Source organism: Rattus norvegicus, chromosome 1, assembly GCF_021556685.1.
Source record: "Rattus norvegicus strain SHRSP/BbbUtx chromosome 1, alternate assembly SHRSP_T2T, whole genome shotgun sequence".
NCBI classification, from domain to species: domain Eukaryota; kingdom Metazoa; phylum Chordata; class Mammalia; order Rodentia; family Muridae; genus Rattus; species Rattus norvegicus.
The window spans coordinates 107,061,582-107,087,116 of record NC_141534.1 but is presented as its reverse complement, the minus strand read 5'-3'; the positions used below and the strand labels follow the sequence as shown (position 1 = coordinate 107,087,116).

At 47.2% G+C, this 25,535-nt stretch overlaps 1 protein-coding gene across 2 annotated transcripts; it reads left to right on the top strand.

Annotated features, from left to right (window-relative positions):
* Positions 1–5,124: 5,124 nt before the first annotated feature.
* Positions 5,125–25,453, top strand: Snrnp70 (small nuclear ribonucleoprotein U1 subunit 70). Of its 2 annotated transcripts, XM_087569328.1 has the most exons (11): positions 5,370–5,414; positions 5,639–5,719; positions 5,986–6,142; positions 8,450–8,512; positions 8,686–8,740; positions 13,635–13,699; positions 13,822–13,884; positions 18,020–18,101; positions 21,090–21,191; positions 24,456–24,543; positions 24,622–25,444. In XM_087569328.1, the coding sequence occupies exons 3-11, from the start codon at positions 5,996–5,998 to the stop codon at positions 25,310–25,312; spliced, it is 1,356 nt and encodes a 451-aa protein (XP_087425454.1). In that variant the 5' UTR covers positions 5,370–5,414; positions 5,639–5,719; positions 5,986–5,995; the 3' UTR covers positions 25,313–25,444. The 2 variants fall into 2 exon arrangements, with proteins under 2 accessions (NP_001386570.1, XP_087425454.1); NM_001399641.1 differs by lacking the exons at positions 5,370–5,414; positions 5,639–5,719 and adding an exon at positions 5,125–5,308 and having other exon boundaries at positions 24,622–25,453.
* Positions 25,454–25,535: the final 82 nt, after the last annotated feature.

Here is a 25,535-nt window from a genome sequence, read left to right as displayed (position 1 = left end):
TTTATTTGTATTACTTCCTGTGCGCAGGTGTTTTGCATGTCTGTCTGTGTACAACATGCATGTCTGGTACTCATTGATACCCCTGAAACTATTGTAACACATAGCTGTAAACCCCCCATTGTTTTCTGGAAATCAAAGCCAGGACTTCTGTAAGAGCAGCCAGAGAGCTTAACTGCTGACCAATCTTTCCAGCTCCTTGTTCTATTCTTGGAGGGTTGTTTGTTTGTTTGTTTGTTTGTTTCATTTTGCTTTTAAGACAGCATATGGGTTGGAGAGATGCCTCAGAGGTTAAGAACACTGCTCTTCCAGAGGTCCTGAGTTCAATTCCCAGCAACCATATGGTGGCTCACAACTGTCGGTAATGATATCTGATGTCCTTTTCTGAACTGCAGGTGTACATGCAGGTGGAACACTGTATACATAATAAATCTTTTTATAGTTTTAGATTTATTTTATGTATATGAGCACACTGTGGCTGTCTTCAGACACACCAGACCCCATTACAGATGGTTGTGAGCCACCATGTGGTTGCTGGGAATTGAACTCAGGACCTCTGCAAGAGCAGTTGGTGCGCTTAACTGCTGAGCCATCTCTCCAACCCCATAATAAATCTTTAAAAAAAAAAGTTAAATTTTTTTTTTGGTTCTTTTTTTCGGAGCTGGGGACCGAACCCAGGCAGGGCCTTGCGCTTCCTAGGCAAGCGCTATACCACTGAGCTAAATCCCCAACCCCCAAAAAAGTTAAATCTTAAAAAAAAAAAAAAAAAAGGACAGGCTAGATCAGCCTGGAATTGAATCCTCCAGCCTCAGTGTCGCTATTTCTAGGGGTACATGTGTGGGACACTATGTCCAGAATAAGGGCTTTTTAAGACTTAGGGACGGAACTTGGGGCTTCCAGCATGATACCCAAGTGCTCTATCAGTGATCCACACTGTCCACACCCTGCTGGCCACCCCCTCGCCCTTTTGTTTGAAGGCAAGGCCTTACAAACCTATTTGATTCCAACATTCCTCGATCATTTGTCAAATGATCAGTTCTTTTTCCCCACTTTCTATTTATGTTTTTAGACAAGGTCTCACCATTTAACTGGCTGTCCAGCAACTAGGTATGGAGACTAGGCTGCCCTTGAACTCACATAGCTGCCTGCCTCTGCCTTGAGAGCACTAGGATTAAAGGCATGCACCACCAAGACCTCTTCTTAATGTTTACTGTTCATGTTTTGAGACGTGGTTTTATTTTTTTTTTTAATTATGTATATTGGTGCATGGGGGGTACTCGAGTGCAGATGCTGATGCAGCCCAGAAGAGGGCAGAAGATCCTTTACTAGTCGAAGAGTTCCAGGGATCCTCCTCTCTCCAACTCCAAACACAGGCTTGGAGTTTGTGAGCCGCCAGATGTGGGTTCTGAAAAGCAAACTCCTACTTTTTTTTTTTTTAATAATTTATTTTTAACTCATGTGCATAGGCGTGAGGGTGTCGGGTCCCCTGGAACTGGAGTTACAGACGGTTGTGAGCTGCCACATGTGTGCTGAGAAGTGAACTCAGGTCCTCTGGAAAAGCAGCCAGTGTTCTTAACCACCGAGCCATCTCTCCAGCCCCGAAAGCAAACTCTTGACTTTTGTAAGAAGGGTACATGCTTTAACCACTAAATCATGTCTCTGGTCTCCAGACTGACTTTTGTATAGCTCAAACCTCTGAGCATCCTACCTCTACCTCCCAAGTGCTGGGGTTACGGGAGAGGGCCACCGTGGGCTTTTCTCTTGGTGGTGAAAGTGTGTCGTTCTATAGGCGTGTCCTTGTTTCTTAGAGGCTCCGTGTTACAGTATTGAAGGAGAAACCGCCTGTGCAGTTTACTCTCAGATATTCAAGAAAAACTTATATCAGGCTGGAGGGTGGTCAAAATCAGTTGCTGCCTGGGACCCTTGTCCTCCTACTGGGTTGCCCCGTCCAGCCTTAATATAAGAAGAGGTACTTATTTTTTTAATTATTTACTTTATGTATATGAGTACACTGTAGCTGTATTCAGACACACCAGAAGAGGACTTCAGACTCCATTACAGATGTGGTTGCTGGGAGTTGAACTCAGGACCTCTCTGGAAGAGCAGTTTGTGCTCTTAACTGCTGAGCCATCTCTCCAGCCCAAGAGTTGCTGTAGTGCCAGGGAAATGTTAGTGATCCCCCAAGACACAGACAGGAGCTGATCTGATGTAACTCACAACAGGGTCTTTATTTTATCCAAGCTAGCTCACCCCCCACCCTGACAACCCTCCCCTTCAACTGTACCCCTGTCACACAGGATGGTTTTGGTGCTGGGGGAGCCCTGAATGTCTATGGGGCAAGGCTTTATAGTAAGCAGCAAGCAGGGAGTATGTGTGCAAGCATCTAATTGGAAAGCTACTGTGGCCTTTAACATAACTGGTGCTGGGAGTCCTATCATAAACCTGCTGCCCTCTGCATTGGTGGTCATTAGGCGGGGGTGGGCTTGTAACCGGGGGTTGCAGATTTGTTGAGGGTGTAACCTGGAGATGCTGGTCTTGTTGGGGATTAACCTAGAGACTGGAGTTAGGCTCAGATTTTGTTGGGGGGCAACTTGCAAACTAATGTTCGGTACCAGCCTGTTAGTTTACCTGAGTTCAAACTTAGATCAGGTTTTCTAAAATGGAGTCTGAACTTTTAAGATTTGGGCTCTCAGTGCCTAATCTTATTTCAACTTGATAGGCCATGTTTGGTTGACCCTGGGAGATCTACCTTTTCTGAAGAGAAACAGAGGAGGGAGAGAGGAGGGAGGGGAAACTTCGGCCAGGATGCCATTGATATACGAGAGAGTAATAAAAGAACCTATCATGTTGGCACATGCGTTTAACCCCAGCACTTGGCAGGTAGAGGCAGAGAAATCCTGTCTCAAAAAAGCAAAAAACAAAACAACACCCCCCAACAAAAACCAACCAACCAAACAAACCAAAAAAAACCCCAAAATAAACAAAAGGTCCTGAGTTTAAATCCTTACCACCTGTATGACCTGAGAATGGAGTGTATGTTAGTAACCTCAACACGGGGTGGGGGGAGGGGATGGAAATAGTTGGGCCAGAAGTTCAAGGTCATTCTGTTGTGTTTTGTAAAAAGAAAGAAGGGATACGTTTGGTGGATGTGTCATTAGGTGTGGGGTAAGTGGGCGCCTCTGGGCACCCATGCTGAGGCATCCCTTACCCCTGGGGGGACCAGCCAGGGGAGGGGAGTTGAGGGAGTGGGAGAGAAAGGCAGAGAAAGGGGGGGGAGAGAGAGAGAGAGAGAGAGAGAGAGAGAGAGGGAGAGAGAGAGAGGGAGAGGGAGGAATGGAGTAGAGGCCACCATGAGCACGTGCAGAGAAGGGGGAAGGGGGACGGGGGAGAGAACAGGAGGGAGAAGACAGCAGGAGCAAGAAGACAAGAAAGAGTGAGGAGGGGGCAAGCAGCCCCTTTTACAGTGAGTCAGGCACACCTGCTGTTGCCAGGTAACTGTGGGGCAGAGCCTAGACAAAATGCCAACACATCTTTCACTGCATAAGGTGTTCAATACCATCTTGGGTTGCTGGGTTACCCTTGTAACTGTGTGTGTGTGTTTGAATTTGGTCTCTCTATCATGTAGATAAAGATCTACATCTAGACCTGGAACTCCATATGTAGCCCAGGCTGGCCTCAAATTCCAGAGATCCACCTGCTTCTGCCTCCAAAATGCTGGGACTAAAGTTGTGTACAGCCAAGCACTGCATGTTGGAGTGGGTGGAGGCCAGAGGTCAACCCCACCAGGTTTTTGGTTTTCCTCAGTCACTGTTCACCGTAATTATCCAGACAGTACCTTTCACTACACCTGGAATTGGCAACTGAGCCCTGGAATCCTCCCCTCTCCACCTCAGTGCTGGGGCTTTTTCCTGGGTGCAGAGGTGTGTGGGTGTGGAACTCGGGTCTTCATGCCTGTGCAGCAAGCACCTAAATAAGCTATCTCCCCAGCTCTTTTCCTTGTTTTCTTGAGAGCGGCTTCTCTGTAGCACAGGCTAGCCTTTAAACTACAAACCCTGGGTAGTTGCAAGCTGTAAACCCAGCACATAGACAGCTGAGTCAGGGGGATTGCCAAGAGCTGAAGGTCAGGGTGACTGCAGAGAATTGAATTCAGGACCTCTGGATGGAGCAGTCAGTTGTGTTTAACTGCTGAGTCATCGCTCCAGATCCGTCATTGCCTCAAATGAAGAAAGAAACAGAAGAAGGAAGGAGGGAAGAAAGAAAGAAGAAAATGGAGAAGGAGAAGATGTAGAAGAAAAAACCTGGAATTGTGTGTTTTGTGCCTTGGTCCCAGCACTGAGGAGGCAAGAGGTAGGTGGGTGAGTTTGAGGCCAGCCTAGTCTACACAGTGAGTTCCAGGGCAGCCAGGGCTACACGGAGAAACCCTGTGTCGAAAAACAAAAACCAAAAACAAACACAAGAACACCCATCAAGAAAATATATATACACATATTATCGCGTATGTATGTATATATAAACATATATAGATAAATAACACACACTGATACAAAATGCAAAATCATCTTGGGTTATATGGTGAAACCTTGTCTGAAAAAAAAAAACAGAACACATTAAAAAGGAAAAAAAATACCAAACGGATGGATCTTTTCTCTCAACAATGTGAACTCCAGGAAGGAGAAGAGTATTTTGTCATGATCTGCGTCCCCCAGACCAAATAGTGGCTAGCACATACGAGAAATTTGGGAAAGAGTTCTCTCTTAAATAACATAACTGCAAAGACCCTGTTCAGGTACGCACTCTTTGACAGACTGCGGAAGGATATGTGCACGTGCATTACCTAGACGCATGCGTCGAAGGTCCGGGAAGTGTAAGGAAAAAGGGTGGAACATCTGTAAGTGTCTCGCGGTCATAGGCGGTTAGCTAGAGCGCGAGGTTGAGACTGACTTAGGTCCGATAACGCATGCGTAATAAGGTCGCTGGGCCGCGGAAGCTTAGGCATTTAAGGCGGCCTATAGCTTTTGCGCGTGCGCAGTGCCCGCGGTGTGGCCGGACTTGTGTGAGGGTTTCTTTCGGTTCCTATAACACATGCGCAGTGAGAAAGGCGGAGGGATTCGAGTCGCATTCACTCCCGGTTCTGATCGCGAGCTGAGGCCGCGCGGGTTGCGAGGAGAGGCCTGGTTTGCGCGCGCTGCGCGGACCACAGTGGATACCTGACGCGGGCACCGCCGAAGTGGAAGCCAGAGCGGGAGTTTTTGTTTGTGAACGGCGGCCGCGAGGCCTGAGACTAACGTCAGGCCGAGAAGAGCGCCGCGCGGTGAGTGAGTGGGTGAATGAGTGGCCTTAACGGGGTGTGGGGCCGCTACCCACAAACCCTTGCGGGGCCCCGAACCCTTTCCCCGGGGCTGTGGCCCGCTTCCCGGGTCAGTGCCTTAGACTTTACCCCCTGCGTTCCCCATCCTTTACCCAGAGTTCTCTGGGCACTCAGGCTCTCTTTCCCTCAGAGTCCCCCCTCCCCCAATCTCCTGCGGTCCCCTACCCACAGGCCCTTGCGGTTTGTGTGTTGCTTTTTTTCCTCGCCTTTTTTTTTTTTTTTGGTCGCATCCTGGACCTCTACCCATAATTCCTTTCGTCTCTGGCATCCTAGATATTTTACGCAGAGGCCCCCTGGCTTACGGGATATTATCCTTATGGCCTACCTTGAAACCCCTACTTCGTAATCTTGAAGGTATGAAGCGAGCAACCTCTAGAGCTCGAGGCTTCAGGATCCCTGGGCCCCACACCTCCTGACTCCTTTTCCTCTTTGTTTTCTGTGTTATTAGCCTTTCCTTTTTTTAGCTCCTGCCAAGGCCTTTTTTCAGGCAGGGGATAGCAGCATCCAGGAAATCTCACGCCTGTTTTGTTTGTTTTGTTTTGTTTTGTTTTTTGAGTGGAGGGGTCCTAGAAGAAACCTGTTCTAAATAAAGATTGCTAACATAACGTTTCTGGTCTTAGATTTGGGAAGATGACACAGTTTCTGCCTCCCAACCTTCTGGCCCTTTTTGCACCCCGAGACCCCATCCCATACCTGCCACCCCTGGAAAAGCTGCCACATGAAAAACACCATAACCAACCTTACTGTGGCATTGCACCATATATCCGAGAGTTTGAGGTGAGCACATTGGGAGTGTTCGGCTTCTGGGTGGGGGCGGGCTACCTTGAGGCATTCAGCTTCAAAACCTTTTTAGTTGTGTGGTGCGTGCGTGTGACTTGTACTGTTTCTTATATTGTTTCGTGCTTTTGTGTGCGTTTTAATTTTTTTTAAAGATTTATTAATTTTGTGTATATGAGTACATTGTCACTGTCTTCAGATACACCAGAAGAGGGCATCAGATCCCATTACAGATGATTGTGAGCCACCATGTGGTTGCTGGGATTTTAACTCAGGACCTCTGGAAGAGCAGTCAGTGCTCTTAACTGCTGAGCCATCTCTCCAGCCCGCGTTTTAATTTTTTTATTACACTTTTGTATATGTGTGGGTGTGTATGTGCAAACCGGTGAACATCAGAGGACAACTTGCAAGAGCCCATTCTCTCCACCTTGTGTGTCCAGGAGCTGAGGTTTTCAGACTTGATGGCAAGAGCTTTAACCTGAAGAACTATCATCTTTTGGTTGAGTTTTGAGACAGGATTTTGCTGTGTGTGTGTGTGTGTGTGTGTGTGTGTGTGTGTGTGTGTGTGTGTAGAGCTCAGTGTGGCCTTGACCTTATAGCAGTCCTCTTCCTCAGTCTTGTAAATGCTGCAGGTATTGCTTCCAGGAGTGGTTCATTTCCTCACAGAGTTAATATCTTTTGTATGGATATGGTAGTCCCTTGCCCAAGTTTATTGGCTAGATTGGTTACATTGGCAAGTGTATCTCCACCCTGTCTGGGTTGTTGTTTTGTCCTGCGGGAGGGGAGTTGGGGGTGGGGTGGGGGAGTGGTTACAGTCTTTCGTGGAGTCTTGGCTGGTCTTGTAGATTTCCCTTTGTCACTAAGGCCAGCCTTGAACTTACGCTTACTCTGCTCAAAGAGCCAGAGTTCTAGGTCTCTACCACTAACCCAGAAAACATCATATGTAATGCATTAGGTTAGCTTTAGCTTTAGCAAGAGGTAGCAGTAAGATGAAACCAGTGGAGAGCTGAGTCACAGAATGTCTGTTAAAGGATTTGGGATAAGGCAGTAAATGTCTGTGTTTGTCATTAAGAGGACAGGGTTGCATACACGACATGACTTAGCAGTGAAAAGTGATTGTTGCCAAGAAATCTGAGTTCTGGTCCTAGAATCCACAATGAAGGAGAGGATATGCTTTAGCATGTTGTCCTCTGATCTCTACATGCACAGTGATACATATACATCCTCATCTAAATAAACAAATGTAAAAATAAAGTGGTTTTTAAAGAGGATAGTGTTTGCTGGGGCTGAGCAGTGCGTCCTGCAGTGCTTGAGGCTAGGAGCTAGGGGTTGGCTCTGTACTTGCTGAGTACATATGAGTCACTTGAGCTCCTTGGAGTCAGTTCTCTTATGCAGAAAGTTTGTCATGCCCACCTTCAGAGCAGACCTAAGAAACACTGCCATATAGCCAGATGTCTCAGGAAGAACATTCTGACATTAAGTAGGAAAAGTAGAATTTACTAGATAACAGAAAGGTGATTCTTCAGTAATATTTGTCTACATGCCACTTGAGAAATGTTATTATCCAATAAACATTTACTTTAATGGGTACAGCTCAGTGGCACCCTTTTTGCAGATCATGTGCCAATTAGCATTTAATGAGAGCCTGGAGAGGATTTTATGACTTGCCATGGTGTTACAGATCGTCTTGCTTTGGAGGTCTGCCCTGCCCACCATCCTTTCAGACATATTTCTAACATTTGGCCCTCTGTGACAGGGTTCTTGGCTATGGGAAGGAACTAGGTAGCTTTGGTACTGTACCTTACAACCATGTTACCTATATCATGACAAATGTCAAATGTCTACAGGCATTTAGATTGATGTTCTTTTGTCCTGAGCTTTTTCTGTAGGCCTGACTGGACTCCCAACTCAGAGATCAGTTTGCCACTGCCTCTCAGTGCAGGGATAAAGGTGTGTGCCACCATGCCCAGCAATTGATGCTTTGGGTAAATACCAAAGATTGTTTCTATGTTTGTTTTTTAAAAAGGACCTTTAAAAAGACTTAATTTTTTTTATGTCTAGCAGACATAGTTAGTTGGACTAGGCAGAAGTTTCTGAACGCAGGAGGTTTCTATGTTGACCTCGCCAAAGGTGTGCAACAGTCTGGTCAGCATTGGTCTGTGGTATACCTCATCTGGGCCCTCACCTCTTGTCTTCTGTCAGTATACAGGGAACGTGTGGCGTTTGTGTATGGAAGATACTGAGAGTCTTCCTTCTACTCCTTGCTATTTTTCCATCACCATTCTCTGTCACCTTTCTTGTTCCTAGGACCCTCGAGATGCCCCTCCTCCAACAAGGGCAGAAACCCGGGAAGAACGCATGGAGAGAAAGGTATGTTGTTTTTACCTCTTAGTGTTTGTTGTTTTGTTTTTTTGTTTTTGTGTGGGTTTTTTGTTTGTTTGTTTGGTTTTGTGTTGTATTTTTTTAGCTACTTTTTTCCAAATGGTTCCTGACATCGAGGTACTTCTGGGTACACTCACTTTGCTTCTTTTTTCTACTGGCAGAGACGGGAAAAAATTGAACGGCGACAGCAGGAAGTGGAGACAGAGCTGAAAATGTGTAAGGTTCTCCTTCCTAGCAGTGTTCCCCTCCATTCTCATTTTGCTCCTCTTCCCAGGTCACATGTGTGTCTCTTCTGGGAGCTTGAGAAGCAGAGTTGGCTCACCTTCCTAGCAACCACTTGCCAGGCACTGCACTTGTATAAGGCTGTTGTGGGTTGTCCTGATGATTTTGATGTTAATTCAGTTTCCTCAAGAGGGGTGTCCCGTCCCCCACAAGCAGTTGATCACTCAGGTGATCTCGTGAACTTTCTCCCCATTTTAATTAGTCACCACTAAAGACAGTGGAAGGGAAAGGTGGGATGGGAGGTCTTAGTAGAGAGGAGAAGGGAAGAGAGAGGACTGAAGAAGAGGAAGAAGCCATGATGGAGCAGAACCACATGCCGAAAGTTGCAAAGAGTCTCATTGGGGAATAAATTAGTGAGGTGTTAGGTCTGCTCAATCTAGGCTTATAGCTTATAATTATTTATTGTAACTGGATTGTGTGTTTTTATATAGGCTTATTGGGGTTGAAAATTCCAACAGGCTTTTCTTCTTACATTACTTGTATGTTTTATTTTATTTTTTATAAGCATGGATTTTCTGCCTACCTGCATGTGGAAGATTAGAAGAGGGCATAGGATTTCCTGGAACTGTAGTTGGATAGTTAGGAGTTACTATGTGGCTGCTGGTGATCAAACTCCAGCCTTCTGGAAAGAGCAACCAGTGCTCTTAACTACTGAGACATCTCTCCATCTCCAGTCGGTTTATGCTTTTGACATGTAGGGAGACCTCAGTCATTTGCTTTCTTTCTTTCTCTTTTTTTTTTTTTTAAGATTTATTTATTTATTTTATGTACAGCATTCTGCCTGCATATGTGACTGCAGGCCAGAAGAGGGCACCAGATCTCATTACAGATGGTTGTGAGCCACCATGTGGTTGCTGGGAATTGAACTCATGACCTCTGGAAGAGCAGTCAGTGCTCTAACCACTGAGCCATCTCTCCAGCCCTATTTGCTTTCTTTTAAAGGAACCATGGCGTATGCCATTGTGTCTTCAGGTAAGGCATGGGGTGATCTGGCCATTTGATCCTGACCATATCTCCAGCTCCCTGAGCTTGGAATTGGAGATACTACACCCAGATAAGGAGGGATTAAGTAGTACTTGGTAATCAGACTCACAAAAGTGATCTTGGTATTCAGTAGGTAAAGACTCACCACAGGATGAGGTTTATCTCCATCTGTTGTCTGCAGCCTTGTTGAATCATTCTTTTCTAAACTATATTTTAGAACTTGTAGGTAGTTAGTACACATGATGAGTAAGTTAGTGCACAGAGCTCTAGCTCTTGTGTACCTGGTTCTATGTATTTTCTCAGACACCTCATACTTCATGTTCAAGCCACAGAAGCACCTCCTAATTCCTATGGATTTTTGCCTTCCCTAATAAATGGATTTTTAGCTATATAAGTTGTTTCCAGATGTTGCTACTCAGTTTGCCTTTAGCACCCATGTTACGGTTCTCTAAAGGAACAGCACTGATAGAAATGTGTGTGTCTGTGTCTTACAGGCTGTGGTCTGGCTAGTCAAACAATGACTTTTTTCAACAGAAAGGCTAAGAGTTTGTTCACTGGAAAGTCTGTGTTGGAATCCTGAAGAAGTAGCTCTGATACCAGTGAGAGAATGCTTTAGCAGCAGGAGGGATGACCCTGGCAGGGAGTCAGGGCAGGCAGGCAGAAAACTTTCTTCATTCATGGTTTTATGTAGGCTGCCAACAAAAGGTATGACCCAGATCTCAGTTGGCTTTTCTTACCTCAGATGACTGAATCCAGAAGCCCTCAAAGGCGTGCCCAGCTGCCTGGGTTTTAGTTGACTCCAGAGTCATGAAAGTTGTCAACTAAGATGAGCCATCCCAACACCATTTATAACTTCCCTAGCTTGTCATAAAGATCTGCCTTTGTTACTTGCTAAATGTCACAAAGTGAGACATTCCATGTCCAGGGTCCTCTTGGCTTAGACAGTGCTTTATTAGTGTGTCTTGTTCACTTGTCTCCCCAGCCCAAATTCTCTTAAAGGAGCTTTCCAAAGATAAGTACTCAATTCTTCCTCCTGCCCTCAGCATAATGCCAATCTCTTCCTGTAATCCATGTTTGCCTTGCATCAGTTGAAGAATGTGGGAGATTATGTAGAATAGACCCATGACCAGAAATCTAAAAAAAAAAAAAAAAAAAAAAAACCGACAAGGAGAAGTTGGGGGCAGGGAATAGGGGGACCATGGAATAAGAGGTCAAAAGACTCATCATCTGAGGTTGGTTTCCAGAGTAAAAACCAAAAAAGGGGGGGGAGATCAACTAAGCAAGACATTGAGCTTGACTGGATTGGGGTTTAAATGTGGTGTATACAGGTTTCATTCTGATATAGCCCCAGTCGAGGGATTGAAAATGAAGTTAGAAATTAGTCATTAACAATGATACTGTGGTTTCAGTTTATTGAAATGTATTTATTTCAATTGCATTGATGATCAACATAGTGTGCTCTGAGATGTGACTGAAATTCCAAAGTTGGGTTGGGGAATGTAGAGATCAATTAAGTTAGGCCCTGTGGTGGTAATTGAAGCAGGTTCATTGTACTGTCTAAAATAGAGCAGAGGATGGATCAGGTACGGTAGGGTATCTATCTATGCCCAGTAACTATAGAAGCTTCTATTAAAGGAGACTCTGTCCCTTTGCTGAGCACTTGATGTCCTTCATGTTATGAACTCATGGTGACTTGTACGTGCAGGAGGAATGATTATTCCCATTGCAAGATGAAAAACAAGTAGTATGTTGTGGAGTTGTAGAGTATCTTATAAAGAGGGGGCGTTTCAGGTTTCACAGCAACTAATGGAAAGCCTAGTGAAGTTTTCTAGCTGTAAGGCTTCCTGTAGTCTAGTTCTGTGTTAGGGTCCTGACAAGGGAGTCCTAAGAAGTTCAACCTTGACACATATGCACATTTAGGCACTGGCTGTCAAAGAGAAAGGAAAAGGGGACAAGAATCATCACTGATTCCTTTTCTTTTTTAAAAATAAAACTTTTTTAAAGATTTGCTTTATGTATGAGTGCACTGTAGCTGTCTTCAGACTCACCAGAAGAGGGCATCAGGTCTCATTACAGGTGGTTGTAAGCCACCATGTGGTTGCTGGGAATTGAACTCAGGACCTCTGGAAGAGCAGTCAGTGCTCTTAACCACTGAGCCATCTCACCAACCTGACTCCTTTTTTCTTTACTCCTCCCAATTTTCAGCACCCTAGGATTAACCCTGCCTAGGGACAGGTAGTGGGATGAGGTCAGCAATGTTGAGGGGCATCTCTTGAGTGGAGGTGCAGTTGAAAGCCTTAAGTTTTGAAGAGCCCTCTTTTGTTATGACCATGCCCTTTTTTTTTTTATTCATTTATTATATATAAGTACACTGTAGCTGTCCTCAGACACACCAGAAGAGTGCATCGGATCTCTTTACAGATGGTTGTGAGCCACCATGTGGTTGCTGGGAATTGAACTCAGGACCTCTGGAAGAGTAGTCGCGTGCTCTTAACCGCCGAGCCATCTCTCCAGCCCATGACCATGCCCTTAATGATCAAAAGGACTACCACCATGGCTGATTCTTTGGATCTAGTTTGCCTGTTGGTGGGAAAGTCACAACTGATAACTGAAGAAGCTTGCAAAATATTAATGCCTGTGATCTGTCAATATGAGAAACACAATTTGTAACAAAGACCATTTGTCTGGACTGCTTAAGCATAGGCAGGCAGAAGAAATAGCCCTGCTTTCCTGCTTAAAGGCCCTAGACATGCCTTGTGTTCTTCCAAATTGCTATGATCCTGAGAAGGACGAAGATCTTTAAGTTTTTTAAGATTTATTTATATACACTAGAAGATCCCATTACAGATGGTTGTGACCCACCATGTGGTTGCTGGAAATTGAACTCAGGAAGATCTTTGGAATGACAGCTAGCTGCTGAGCCATCTCTCCAACCCCCAACCCCCTTTATTTTGATTTTTTTTTTTAAAGAGCATTGCTTTCTGTAGCTCAGACTGGCCTCAAATTCTTAGCATTCACCTTTTCCCCAAACTGTGTTTTTATCTCTTCTATGACCTCTTTATTTAGCAGTTCTAGCTACATTCTAAGGATTGTAAGAATGAGAGAGCCAGGGTGGCTGATAAGATGGGCACAGAATGTTCAGCACAGGGGTGCAGCTTCTAGCACCCCACACCCCATAAAGATTGGTTAATAGATTCTTGGTTTTTTTCTGGAGACTTAATTCTTGTCCAAATGGAACAGTGTCTTGGAAGTTCCTGGTCATTTGCTTTTAGCACTAGCCCAGGGTCCCTGCCTCAGGGCTAGGGAATGGAGGAGAAAACCTATCCTTAACTATCTTCCTTTTTGAGACAGGGTCTCATTTCGTAGCCCAGACTGACCCCACCTATCCTGGACTCTGGTTCTGTAGTCTGAGGTCTGAGACTGTTTGGTACCAGGTTTGCTCCTTTGCTGTGGTTGCAGTCTGTCACAAGCTAGCTCAAGCCATTCCTCCAGTGAGATCCCACAGCCTTGGGTAATGCTCAGTTCACCTTGCACTGGGAATGGCTAGCCAAAGTATATAGTTGTGAAGTGACTTTTAGGTCTTCCACATCCTGTTTGATGTTTTTGCTATCCCAGGAGACTGTTATCATCATCTGTCAATCACTCTAGAAAAAGACCATTGAACTTTAGTGAAACCAGTCCTGAAACGGGGTGTACTCGAGCTTACTAAATCACACTCAGCTTTTCTCTCGGGGTCGGGGGTGCCTAGGTTCCATCTTCATGTACTCGGCCTCTTCCCATCCATTGCTCCTCTATCCAAAACTGTGGGCACTGTCTACTTCAAAATGATCTTCTCTTTGTACAGGGGACCCTCACAATGATCCCAATGCTCAGGGCGATGCCTTCAAGACTCTGTTCGTGGCTAGAGTGGTAAGTACCCAGTTCCTGTCCTGGGTATCCTAGGCTACTGAGAATTTGGGTCTAGTTCTGAGTGGTTCAAGGGCTTTGGAACAATGTGCTTCTTCCACTTAACTTAGCTTTATGTCTTGTAGAACTATGACACAACAGAATCTAAGCTGCGAAGAGAGTTTGAGGTGTACGGACCCATCAAAAGAGTAAGTGTGTCCAGGTAGAGGGTTGAGGTGGGGGTACTTGGAGGAGGGAGCAGTGGCCTGAAGAGAAGAAGGCGGCTGGGTTCCCTGCCTAGGAACATCATTCTGGGCCTGGGTTTATTTCCTTTAGTATAGCTTTAATGTCAAGTAACATTGGAAATGGTGAGGCCTTGTGGATTTGAAGACCAGCTCTGCAGTGTTCAGCCTGCTGTAAGTTGGTGTATGTGCAGTCAGTCGATTAAGGTTAAGTCAGCCCATTATGGGGTTAGGCTGTGTTTGGGTGGTAAGTTGGTTGGAATTTTACAGTTTGTACTTGCCTAAAACTTAATGCAAATTATTGCCCAAGACCTCTTAAATTAGTTATTTGTTCTCTTCTGCCCCCAGGACTAGGGCTTAAGCCCAGGGCAGAGGTGTATATGCTAAGCAAGCATTGTACCTGAAACTATATCCCTAGTCCCTGTATAATTGCTGCGTTATAGACTTAAGAATTCTTTGTTTTACGTATATGGGTGTCCTTTGCCTGCTTGTATCTGAGTGTATTACTACACTGGTGACTGGTGCACAAGAAGTCCAGAATAGGTTGCTAAGTTTTCTGGAACGGGTTACACAGGGTCATAAGCCACCATGTGAGTGGTGGGAAGCAAGCCGTGTCCGCTGCAAGACCATCAAGTGCTCTTAACCACTGACCCATTTCTTCGTATTCCTGACTGCCTGTATGTATTCGTATTCACATGAGTGCAGTGCCCGTGAAGGCCAGAAGGCATTGGATCTAGAATTCCTATGACTGAGCTGCCATGTAGATGTGAGGGGACATCTTGGGTTCTCTGCACTGCCTTATTGCAGTGGGAAGGAGGAGAGGATTGGCATGTGTGGAGCCACTTCAGATGGGTTTTCTTCCTTGGTATGAATCCTGGAGATCAAACTCAGCCCTCTCCCTGGCTCTTAAGATTGTCCCACAGAGTCTAGGCTGGCCTTGAGTTCATTATATAGAGAAGATGACCTTCATGACCTTCAATTTTGATGTTTTAGGGGTTGAATACAGGGCTTCATGCATTTTTAGGTTATTACTACCAACTAAGCTACAGATCACAGACTTTTTTTTCTTTTTTTTTTGGTTCTTTTTTTCGGAGCTGGGGACCGAACCCAGGGCCTTGCGCTTCCTAGGCAAGGGCTCTACCACTGAGCTAAATCCTCAACCCCTTCACAGACTTTTTTTATTTGTTTGTTAAGACAGGGACTAACTATTCCAAATAGGCCTCTCTTCTTTTTTTTTTGTTTTTTTTGTTTTTGTTGTTGTTGTTGTTGTTGTTGTTGTTGTTGTTGTTGTTGTTAAGGTTTTCTTGCATGTGTGTATAACAAGTGCGCACAGTGACCTCAGTCTGGAACCAGAGTTATACATACATACTGTTGTTAGCTGTCCTGTGGAAGGTAGGAATGGAGCTTGGATTTCAGCAAGAGCCACAAGTGCTCTTAGCCTCAGTAACTATTTATCTAGCCTTTCCCAGTTTTACTTTGAAATGTGTTGCTAAGTTATCCAAACTGCCCTTGAACTTACTGTGTAGTTAAGGGATTACTAATTGTCGTATAATCTGCAGAAGTTATTGCTGTAGATAAGAGAGGTTGGGGATTTAGCTCAGTGGTAGAGCGCTTGCCTAGCAAGCAAAAGGCCCTGGGTTCGGTCCTCAGCTCCGGGAAAGAGAGAGAGAGAGAGAGAGAGAGAGAGAGAGAGAGAGAGAGAGGGGTACCCATGACAGGATGTTTCATGTGGCCCTGAGTGTGAAGTGTCTGCTTCTGCCCCTTTGTTAGAAACATACTGCTAGGCTACATTCCTTTAATCCCAGCAATCAGGAGGGTAGAGGCAGGTGCATCTCTTTTGAGTTCTAGGCCAGCCTGGTCTACATACCTAGTTCAGGATAGCCAAGGTTAGTAAAAACCTTTCTCCAGCAGAGCAAGCAAGCACAGGAGAAACAGTCAGAAGGGAACTAGAAGGGAACCACACTAATTGGTTATCCAGTACCAAAAGGTCAGTCCTGAAAACACACACGCAGGTATGCATGGACTGAGCAGATTGTATTTAGAGATAGACAAACACCTATGTGTAACAACAATTAAAATTTTTAAAAAGGGGGTTGGAGAGATGGCTCAGCTGTTAAGAGCACTGACTGTTCTTTCTGAGGTCCTGAGTTCAATTCCCAGCAACCGCATGGTGGCTCACAACCATCTGTAATGGGACCTGATGCCCTCTTCTGGTGTGTCTGAGGACAGCTACAGTATACTCATACAAATAAAATAAATCTTTTGGGGCTGGAGAGATGGCTCAGAGGTTAAGAGCACCCGACTGCTCTTCCAGAGGTCATGAGTTCAATTCCCAGCAACCACATGGTGGCTCACAACCATCTGTAATGGGACCTGATGCCCTCTTCTGGTGTGTCTGAAGACAGCTACAGTGTACTTATATATAATAAATAAATAAATCTTTAAAAAAAAAATAAAATAAATCTTTTGAAAAAAGTTAAAAAGAAGCATTTAGTTTGAATGGGAGGGGGCTGGAGAGATGGCTCAGTGGTTAAGGGCACTGACTGCTCTTCCAGAGATCCTGAGTTCAAATCCCAGCAACCACATGGTGGCTCACAACCATCTGTAATGGAATCCTCTCCTTGTGTATTGAAGACAGCAACAGTGTACTCATAAATAAATAATAATAAAAATTTGAATGGGAGGGTTTGGTGGGAGGAAATAAAGTAACTATAACCTCAAGAAATCATTTAAATAGAAAATACTGGACAGAAGATGAAAGAAAACATGCTAAATTTAAATATGGTGACTTATACCTGTAATTCTAGCCCTAGAAAGACTTAAGTCAGTAAAACTTTTATAATGTTAAGACTGCCCTTGGTGGGGGCTGGAGAGATGGCTCAGTAGTAAAGAGCACTGACTGCTCTTCCAGAGGTCCAGAGTTCAAATCCCAGCAACCACATGGTGGCTTACAACCATCTGTAATAAGATCTGATGCCCTCTTGTGTGTCTGAAGACAGCAACAGTGTACTTATATATAATGAATTAAAAAAAAATGACTAGCCTGGGCTACAGACTGAGGTCTATACAAAAAATAGAAAAAACATAGATGCTGTGCAAAGCCTTGAAGTAAAACTTAACTGCTCTGTGTCTTGTTTTCCTCTGCTGGGAGACAAAGTAAGACCTGGCGCTCATGACGGACACAAGCTGCTTAGCCCAGGGCAAGGCATTGGATGGGCTGTCTGGCCTTTCCCTGGTTCCTGGGTGACAGGAAATGGTGCCTTCCCACTCTCCAAAGCCCAGTGGAACCTGGTTCTGTCATGTCAGCTTGGAATCTCAGTTGGCTTTTGAAGATTTCAGGTTGTAGAGTTAAAAGTCCTAGGGTTCCTGAGCAAGCTTAAGACCATATCCATCCAGGTTTGGGCAGGTAGTAAAGTGCAAAAAAGGCCAGTCCTTCCTCGGTAGCCCAATTAAATGGTGTTATCTCCCAGAAATCTTACTCTATTGCCCTACCTCCTGGGTCCCAGCATTCCTTTATGAATCCTGTATCTCTGTGCTTAAGCCTCTGTGTCCCTGATATATGGAGAGAGGGCTTAGAAGCTTCATCCTGACCTTACATGGCCTAGTTGGCCCTGTGCTCCCTCATCCCTGTTCTGTCTTACAGAGGGTCTTAAATGCTCTGGGTCCTCCATTCTCCTTACCTTCCCATATATTGGGCTCTGCATGCACATGGCAGGCAGACTTCTGTTTGCCTTGTTCAACATGGACCATCCACAGTGGCCCTTTATCCTATGCACACTGTTCATTTTTCATCCCTGGCTTGCTTTGGGTGCATTTGACTCAATGCCTGTCTGCCTTGTGGCCTCACTTGATATCCACCATCAGAATGCTCAGTTTCCATAGATCTGTAGCCACAGCCTGCTCCATCCTGCTTTGCAGGATGCCATGCCTCCTATGTGTTGCTTGTTTCCACTGGACTCTGGCTTTTACTAGAGTGAGAGTCCCTTGGGATGTTTGAAGGATAAATCTGTTACTAGTGTGTCCCCAGCCCAAGGCCTGTGTTATGGGGTGGGTGGGGCAGCCCTGTAACTTGTGTGGCTGATGCCTTCTGCCTACCCTGCAGATCCACATGGTCTACAGTAAACGCTCTGGGAAACCCCGTGGTTATGCCTTCATCGAGTATGAGCATGAACGAGACATGCACTGTGAGTACTGTGCCTCTGCCCTTCCTTCTGACCCTCTACCTCTGCTGCCCAGCCTCTCCCCCCGTCGTCTGTTCCCTCCCCTGCCATACCTGACTTTAGCATTGTCTCTTCTCCCTCTGTTTCTGATATATCTTTTTTTTATATATTTATATACGTGTTTTTTAAAAATCAAAAACCAAACCCCCCACAACGTGTGTGTGAGCCCAGGGAGGTAAGTGTCACACGTTGAACCTCAGGGGCCAGGAGGGCACTGGGTGGGGTATGGGGCCAGTGGAGGTGGGGGAGGGGTCGGGTTTGGGGAGCTTCTCCCCATTAGGCCCCCACTAGAGTTGGGGGCCACTAGGTTGGAGCGAGCTGGCCTTTGAACCAGCCCTCTTTCCCCCCAGTATAACTGGGCTGGGCCACCCGACCCTCCACCTCCCCACTCCAACCCCCACCTAGTCCTCATCAAGCAGTGATCTGGTGGGCATGTTTAGTACCCACTCCCACAGCTACAAAGCCCCATTGAGGCTATGCGGCGTCCATTCGGGTAGGGCTGGGTGGGTGGGGGTGGGCAGGGCTGCGGCGTGTCCAGGGGCCGCCGTATTAATTGACTGTTCTTATTGTCACTGCAGCCACCACGCAGCTGGCTTGCAGCTGATGCTTACGCTCCCCTTACAACACCTCAGTGTATGGTTGGTATAAGGGTTTGTATCATGGGTAAGATCACAGCACCGCACACCAGCCCAGCTTAGCCAGGCAGCTTAGGAACAGCGAGGCTTCCCCTCCCACCCTAGTCACCTTTCAGTCTCCCTTTACCCACAGCCCTTTCCTCATTTGGGTGCCCTCCACCCCTCTTGCCCCCATCCACATTCTCTCTGGTAATCTCACTGATCCCAAGGGGAAGGGTGGACCTCGATGGGAGAGGCATTTGCCTCCATAGTCGGGCTCCACCCAGCCTCTGACATCTGGGTCATATTGGTAATCCTAAAGCTGGGGTGTCCTGGGACCAGGGCTCTATGTGGAGCCCTTCAGCCCAACCCTCCCTGCCCTGTGACTTCTGTGGAGTTGTCACCATAGTGGTCTAGGAAAGTCTGATTTCTAGTTTGGGGTATTGTGTCCCTCCTGTCTTCCTTGGTGTGGTGGGAGCCTCCTGAGAAGGCAGCTGTGATGTCCAGTGCCTGAGCTCCCCAAAGTGCATGGATTGGGGTTCAGGGTATGGGAGGGGTGGAGCAGGCCTTAAAACAATTGAAGGTGTGGTAGTTTTTTACTAAATCTGTACAGAGGCGGAAGAGAGGGAAAGAGAGAGAAGCCTAGACTGACACAATTACACGGTCTTCTTGCTGTTTTCTGGGTTGGACATCTGGGGTTTGGGATGGGGAACCTAAGCAGGGTTCCTGTATTTGACTGAAGTCTTTTAAGTTCCCTCCCCTCTCACTCTGTTCTGGGGTTAGGGGCCGATTGGCCCCTCCTGGAGCATGGGAAGCATTTTCTTGGATCCCAGGTGTGTCCCCTGTGTGCTAGCCTCAGAGCTGTTGCCACTAGTGGGAGGGCACATGGAATCGAGATGGAGAACCTGACCCTAGTATTGAGTGCTGGGCCTGTACCTAGTGAAGGTGATTGAGGCAGTGGTGAGCAGTAGGTGTTTTTGAGGCCTTGAGGCCCACTGTTTAGGTTGGGCAGGATAGATAGACCCAGGTCTCCCAGCCCAGGTGCAAATCATCCCTCAGATTCTGAGGCTCCCTTTTTTCCTTCATCCATGTGTTTCTAGATGATGTGGGAAATGTAGTCTTTCCCTCTCAGGGTTCCCTGTAGCTTTAGTTGCCCTAATGGTGGTGGGTGTGGGGTCTGTATGAGTACTCAGGTAAGCTTGGGGTCTCCAGGTAAGCAGTCCCGTGTCCCAACCCCTACCCCACCCCCGGGAAGCCCGCCTCCTCGCCAGGCCCCCAGGAGTTGCCGGCCCCCCCCATCCCGCTCGGTTTGGACACCCGCAAGGCCGGCATCGGTAAATGGCACCTTTTTCTCTTCCTCTGGTTGTTATTGGGGGGGAGTGGGCAGGGGTGGGGCAGGGTATTGTGGTTGGTGAGCACAGCCCCTTAGGCCAGGACTGGGACCTGGACAGGGACTTTTTGGCCTTCTTAACAGCCCTGCCTGATCACAGGCCTGGACTCTGGGCCATCCCACTATGTCTTATGTTCCTCAACTTCCCTGAGGGTTCAGGCTGGGCTGCAGGCCCTGCTGGCCATTGACCTCGACTTGGAGGACAGAGCTGGCCAGGGTAGGTGGTGGCAGGGTCAGTCGGCTCAGGTAAGGCAGGGATTTTGAGTAGCACGGCACATGTCCCTCTGGGTCCAGCCAGGGTCCTTGGAGGCCCCTGGGGAGCTCAGCACCCACCTGTATCCCTGCCAATTCCTAAAGGTCTTTCCACTCCTGTTCATTTCTGTTCTGATGTCTGTTTCCTCACACTGACCTCCCCTATAAAAACACACAGAAAAACCAAAAATGAAAAACAAAAAAAAACCTGGTGTGGTCTGGATGTGGAGGGGCCCAGTGGGCCTCCTGCCTAAGCATGGTGTCTAGGGTGCATGCCTGGGTGTGGAGGGGCCTAGCCAGCCTCCTGCCCAGCATGGTGTCTAGGGTGCATGCCTGGGTGTGGAGGAGCCCTCCCCACAGCAGAGGCCAGCATTCAGCTAACCTCCAGTTTCTTTGCAGCAACTTTGGCCACCCTGGCAGGAGGGGGCTGCTCCATCATGTGAAAGCTGGGGGAGGCCAGGGTGAATGGTTTGCCCCCCAATAGCACTTGGGGGTGCCCGAAAGGAATCAGGCACTGGATGGAGCAGGCCCTTCAGGGTGGGGAGAGGGCTGTCTGGCTGTTGGTTGCCTGGCTGACTGGTGGGAGTGTGAGTGTGTGTGTGCAGATGTGGTTTGAGGGGCAGGGATGCTGTTGTATGGAGCCTTGTCTGACTAGAGGACCTTCTGGGGATTCCCCCTCCCCCACATCTGTTGCAGCCGCTTACAAGCACGCAGATGGCAAGAAGATAGATGGCAGGAGGGTCCTCGTGGATGTGGAGAGGGGCCGGACTGTGAAGGGCTGGAGGCCCCGGCGGCTAGGTGAGTGCATTTGCCCTCGGGGCACCTGGGCCTGTGAATATAGATTATTATTCTTCAGTCTCCCCAACCCATCTGCCTGTTCCTCCATTTCCAGCTTGTCTTCTTATCATCTTCATGGCTTTGGACGCTGGTGCACACAGACACCTACACATGAGCACCCAAGCATGCCCTGGTCTTCCCTGCATGAGTGATTGACCAGCAGCAGCTTTTGTGCAGTGTTGGAAACTTCCACACTGACCTCAGCCACCTTATGCCCAGTGTACTTGGTATCATGGGGTGGGTTGGAGAGAATCACTGGCTCTAGCTTTGCTCTTGCTCTCACTGAATGGCTTCGCTTCTTCACTCTCTAGCTGAGTCACCAGCCCAGCTCCTGGCTTCATACCTGAAGCAAGAGAGCAGCAGCAGCCTGTGCTCTGATCTTGCATCTGTCCCCTCACTTTCTTTGTGGTGGTTATGGGCTATCTCCATGGGGGTTGTTGTGGCAAGTCTTGAAATGCATCTGAGGGTCTTTTTAATTTTTTAATTTATTTATTTTATGTCTGTGTGGACACTGTTGCTCAGGACTTCTGGAAGAGCTTTAACCACTGAGGCTCTTGTCTCAGTCCCAAGGGTTGTGATGTCAGTAGATCCTCATTAAGACCTTGAGGCTGGACTTTGAGAGTTTGCTGCTCACTCTGTAGACAGATGTCAGTCTCTTTGCTGATGCCTCAGATTAGGCCCGAGCTGGGTTAGGTCTTTGTCCTGGTGCTTCACTCTGTCTCAGGCAGCATCACCTGGCTTTGCTTGCACCTGTGCGCCAGTGCTAACCTCCCACCCCAACCACAGGGGCCCACAGTTCTCTTTTAAAAAGGGTGAATTCTTGAGACTTTGTGCTGTGCTGAATGAAGTCTCAGAAACAAGTCAGTTGTTCTGGTGTATGGATTTGTTGATACTAATATAAATAATAAACTATGAGCCTTCTTCACTCAGATGGAGAGACATTTTAGCCTATGTGAAACTTTGTGCAGAATTTTCCCACATGTAGTGCATAGTGGTATTTGTTATTATTTGTATGAGGTTCTGAGACATGGTCTCAACTGTGAAGCCCAGGGTAGCCTCAAGCTCATGGTGATTTCTCCTGCCTTAGCCTTTAGTGAACAAGCTGTTTGTTTTAACTCAGTTTCTGAGGTTTCAGGCTATGGTTTGACTAGCCCTGTTGCTTTTGGACTTGTGACAGTCAGATATGAAGAGTGGTGGAGGGAAGGAGTTTACCTCCTGTGCAGAAAGTGTTTTATTTTGAAAGATGCTGTAGACATTGTAGCTATGTTTGGCTACTTTGTGGGTTCTTTTTTCTTTCTTTCTTTTTTTTCTCGGAGCTGGGGACCGAACCCAGGGCCTTGCACTTCCTAAGCAAGCGCTCTACCACTGAGCTAAATCCCCAGCCCCTGCTCTTTTTTCAACCCTTATCCTTCCACCCTTTCAACTCCCTAAAACTACATAAGTTGGGGGGGGGGGGATACAGAGGAGTAAAAAGAGATCCCTGAATAAAATCAGGGGTTGAAAAGGACACTTACCTGCTTGCTGATTAGGGGCATTGAGTTCCTTGGGGCAAGTTTGATCTTCACCATTAGGATATATCATTTCTTCTTCTCTTTTCTTTTTGTGCCTAACAATCCAACAACCTACCCTAACCTGACCTCAAGAATTCAAATACCCTCTGAAAAGTTCCCAGAATTCCAAATGTCATACAATCACAGAAGCTTATCTGCAGCTGGCAAAACCATGCCTCTTACAAAGCATGAAGCAAATCCGCTGCTTCAAAGCAGCCCTACATCCTTGCATCTGGGATTAAAAATGAAAATATGTTCTTAGAATATTTCTCTGTGTGTGTGTGTGTGTGTGTGTGTGTGTGTGTGTGTGTGTGTGTGTGTGTGTGTTTAAAGATCTCTTTATTTTATATATGTGAGTGCATTGTAGCTGTCTTCAGACACACCAGAAGAGGGTATCAGATCCCATTACAGATGGTTGTGAGCCACCATGTGGTTGCTGGGATTTGAACTCAGGACCTCTGGAAAAGCAGTCAGTGCTCTTAACCACTGAGCCATCTCCAACCAAGCCTCGGTGTTTTTTAAAGTAACCCAAATTACAGAATTCTCGCTATAGACTTTTTTTATTGATAATTAATGGCCTAACCTATTGTTAGGCTGTGATCCAGCAGCTAAAGTCTGTGTCCTGCTTTGCAGTAGTCTAACCTGTAATCTATACCTACTTTAACAGCCTAGCATGTGGCTGACTTCTCTTTGCCTGTGCTCCTATGTGAAACACAGGTCCACCTCACTCCTTCCTTGCCAAGTTACTGGGGCCCAGTGGCTCATTAGTCCACCCCATCTGAAGATGAGACTGCCACCTGCTCCCTAGTGCTAGTGTTGTGTACCCAACACCTTCTAGACCAGGTGTTAAATCTGTGCAAGTTTAAAGTCTTTTTGTGGCTTGTCAGAATCTGGGGAGGTGTGGGAGTGCTTTCCTTGAACAGTTGTGGAGTTGCTGATGGCCTCTAACAGTTCAGTGCAGCATGGTGTAGTGTGATGAGCAGGGCAGGGATCTCGAGACTGACAGGGAAGTAGAAGGTACAGAGACAAGGAAAGCAAGGTAAATGTTACATGGCTGACTGATGCGAGCAAGAGGCAGCTGAGAAGGCTGGAAATTTAGGATTCCCTGGGAACCTAGGTATGACAGGTCTTCCAGCTTTTCTGGTATTTGTTGTTTTTTGTTTTTGTTTGGCTGGCCTGAAGCTCACTGTCGGCCAGGCTCCCTCTGCCTCTGAAGTATGGGTTAAAGGGGTGCAATACCAAACCTAGTTACTTTCAGCTTTTCTATAAGTTCATACTTTGGACTTTGTGCTCAAAGTACAAATTGGTAGTGGACTAGGTTGACAAGCTTGGGAGGCAAGAAGGTTCTTGTTCAGGTGTCCCCAGCTCTAGCGTTTTGTGCAAAACCTTGCTGGATAACATGGCTGTCCTACAACCAGCGGACATGGAGATGATTGGCATGAGATTATATATACCCTGTGGCAGTGAGTAGAGGCGCTTGTTTTTTGTCAGCTGTGTAGGCCCCTTTAAGATACTCCCTTTTGGGGTTGGGGATTTAGCTCAGTGGTAGAGCACTTGCCTAGGAAGCGCAAGGCCCTGGGTTCGGTCCCCAGCTCCGAAAAAAAGAACCAAAAAAAGATACTCCCTTTTAAACTGTGTCCACTAACGCTGCCATGTTCCTTTACTTGGCCCACAGGAGGTGGCCTTGGTGGTACCAGAAGAGGTGGGGCAGATGTGAATATCAGGCATTCAGGCCGAGATGACACTTCCCGATATGATGAGAGGTAAGGTTGGGCACCTGGTTTCTTGGGACAGGGCAGTCACAAGGGGGTACCCTTCCATGCAGTGCTAACCTCATATAGGCCGGGCCCCTCCCCGCTTCCACACAGAGACCGGGACCGGGACCGCGAGCGGGAGCGCAGAGAAAGAAGCCGAGAGCGAGACAAGGAGAGAGAAAGGAGACGCTCCCGCTCTCGGGACCGGAGGAGGCGCTCTCGGAGTCGAGACAAGGATGAGCGGCGCCGATCCAGAGAGCGAAGCAAGGACAAAGACAGAGATCGAAAGCGTCGAAGTAGTCGGAGCCGGGAGCGAGCACGCAGGGAGCGGGAGCGAAAAGAGGAGCTTCGAGGCGGAGGAGGAGGTGGTGGTGGTGGTGGTGGTGGCGGCGGCGGAGGCGGTGGAGGCGACATGGCTGAACCCTCTGAAGCTGGTGATGGAGCTCCTGATGATGGGCCTCCTGGAGAGCTTGGCCCTGAAGGCCCTGATGGCCCTGAGGAGAAGGGTCGGGATCGAGACCGGGAGAGGCGTCGAAGTCACCGAAGTGAGAGGGAACGCCGTCGGGACCGAGACCGTGACCGGGATAGAGAGCACAAGCGTGGGGAGCGGGGCAGTGAGCGGGGCAGGGATGAGGCCCGGGGTGGGGGTGGCAGCGGTCAGGACAATGGGCTGGAAGGGCTAGGTAGTGATGGTCGAGACATGTACATGGAGGCCGAGGGTGGGGATGGGTACATGGCCCCAGAGAACGGATATCTGATGGAGGCAGCGCCTGAATGAAGAGGCCTCTGTTGTGGACATGCTCCTGCCTTGCTGTCTGCCTTCCTAGCCTTTCCACCTTGGCTTGCCCTCTGAGGGCAGAGGTTTTTTGTTCTGATCCCTTGGATTTAAGAATAAAATTAATTTCCTGTTGATAGTGGGCACTTGGTGTCTTACTACACTTCATACTGTTCAGCTCCACTTGGTATACTGTTCCTAGTGCGTGTGTTATAACCTGAATTAG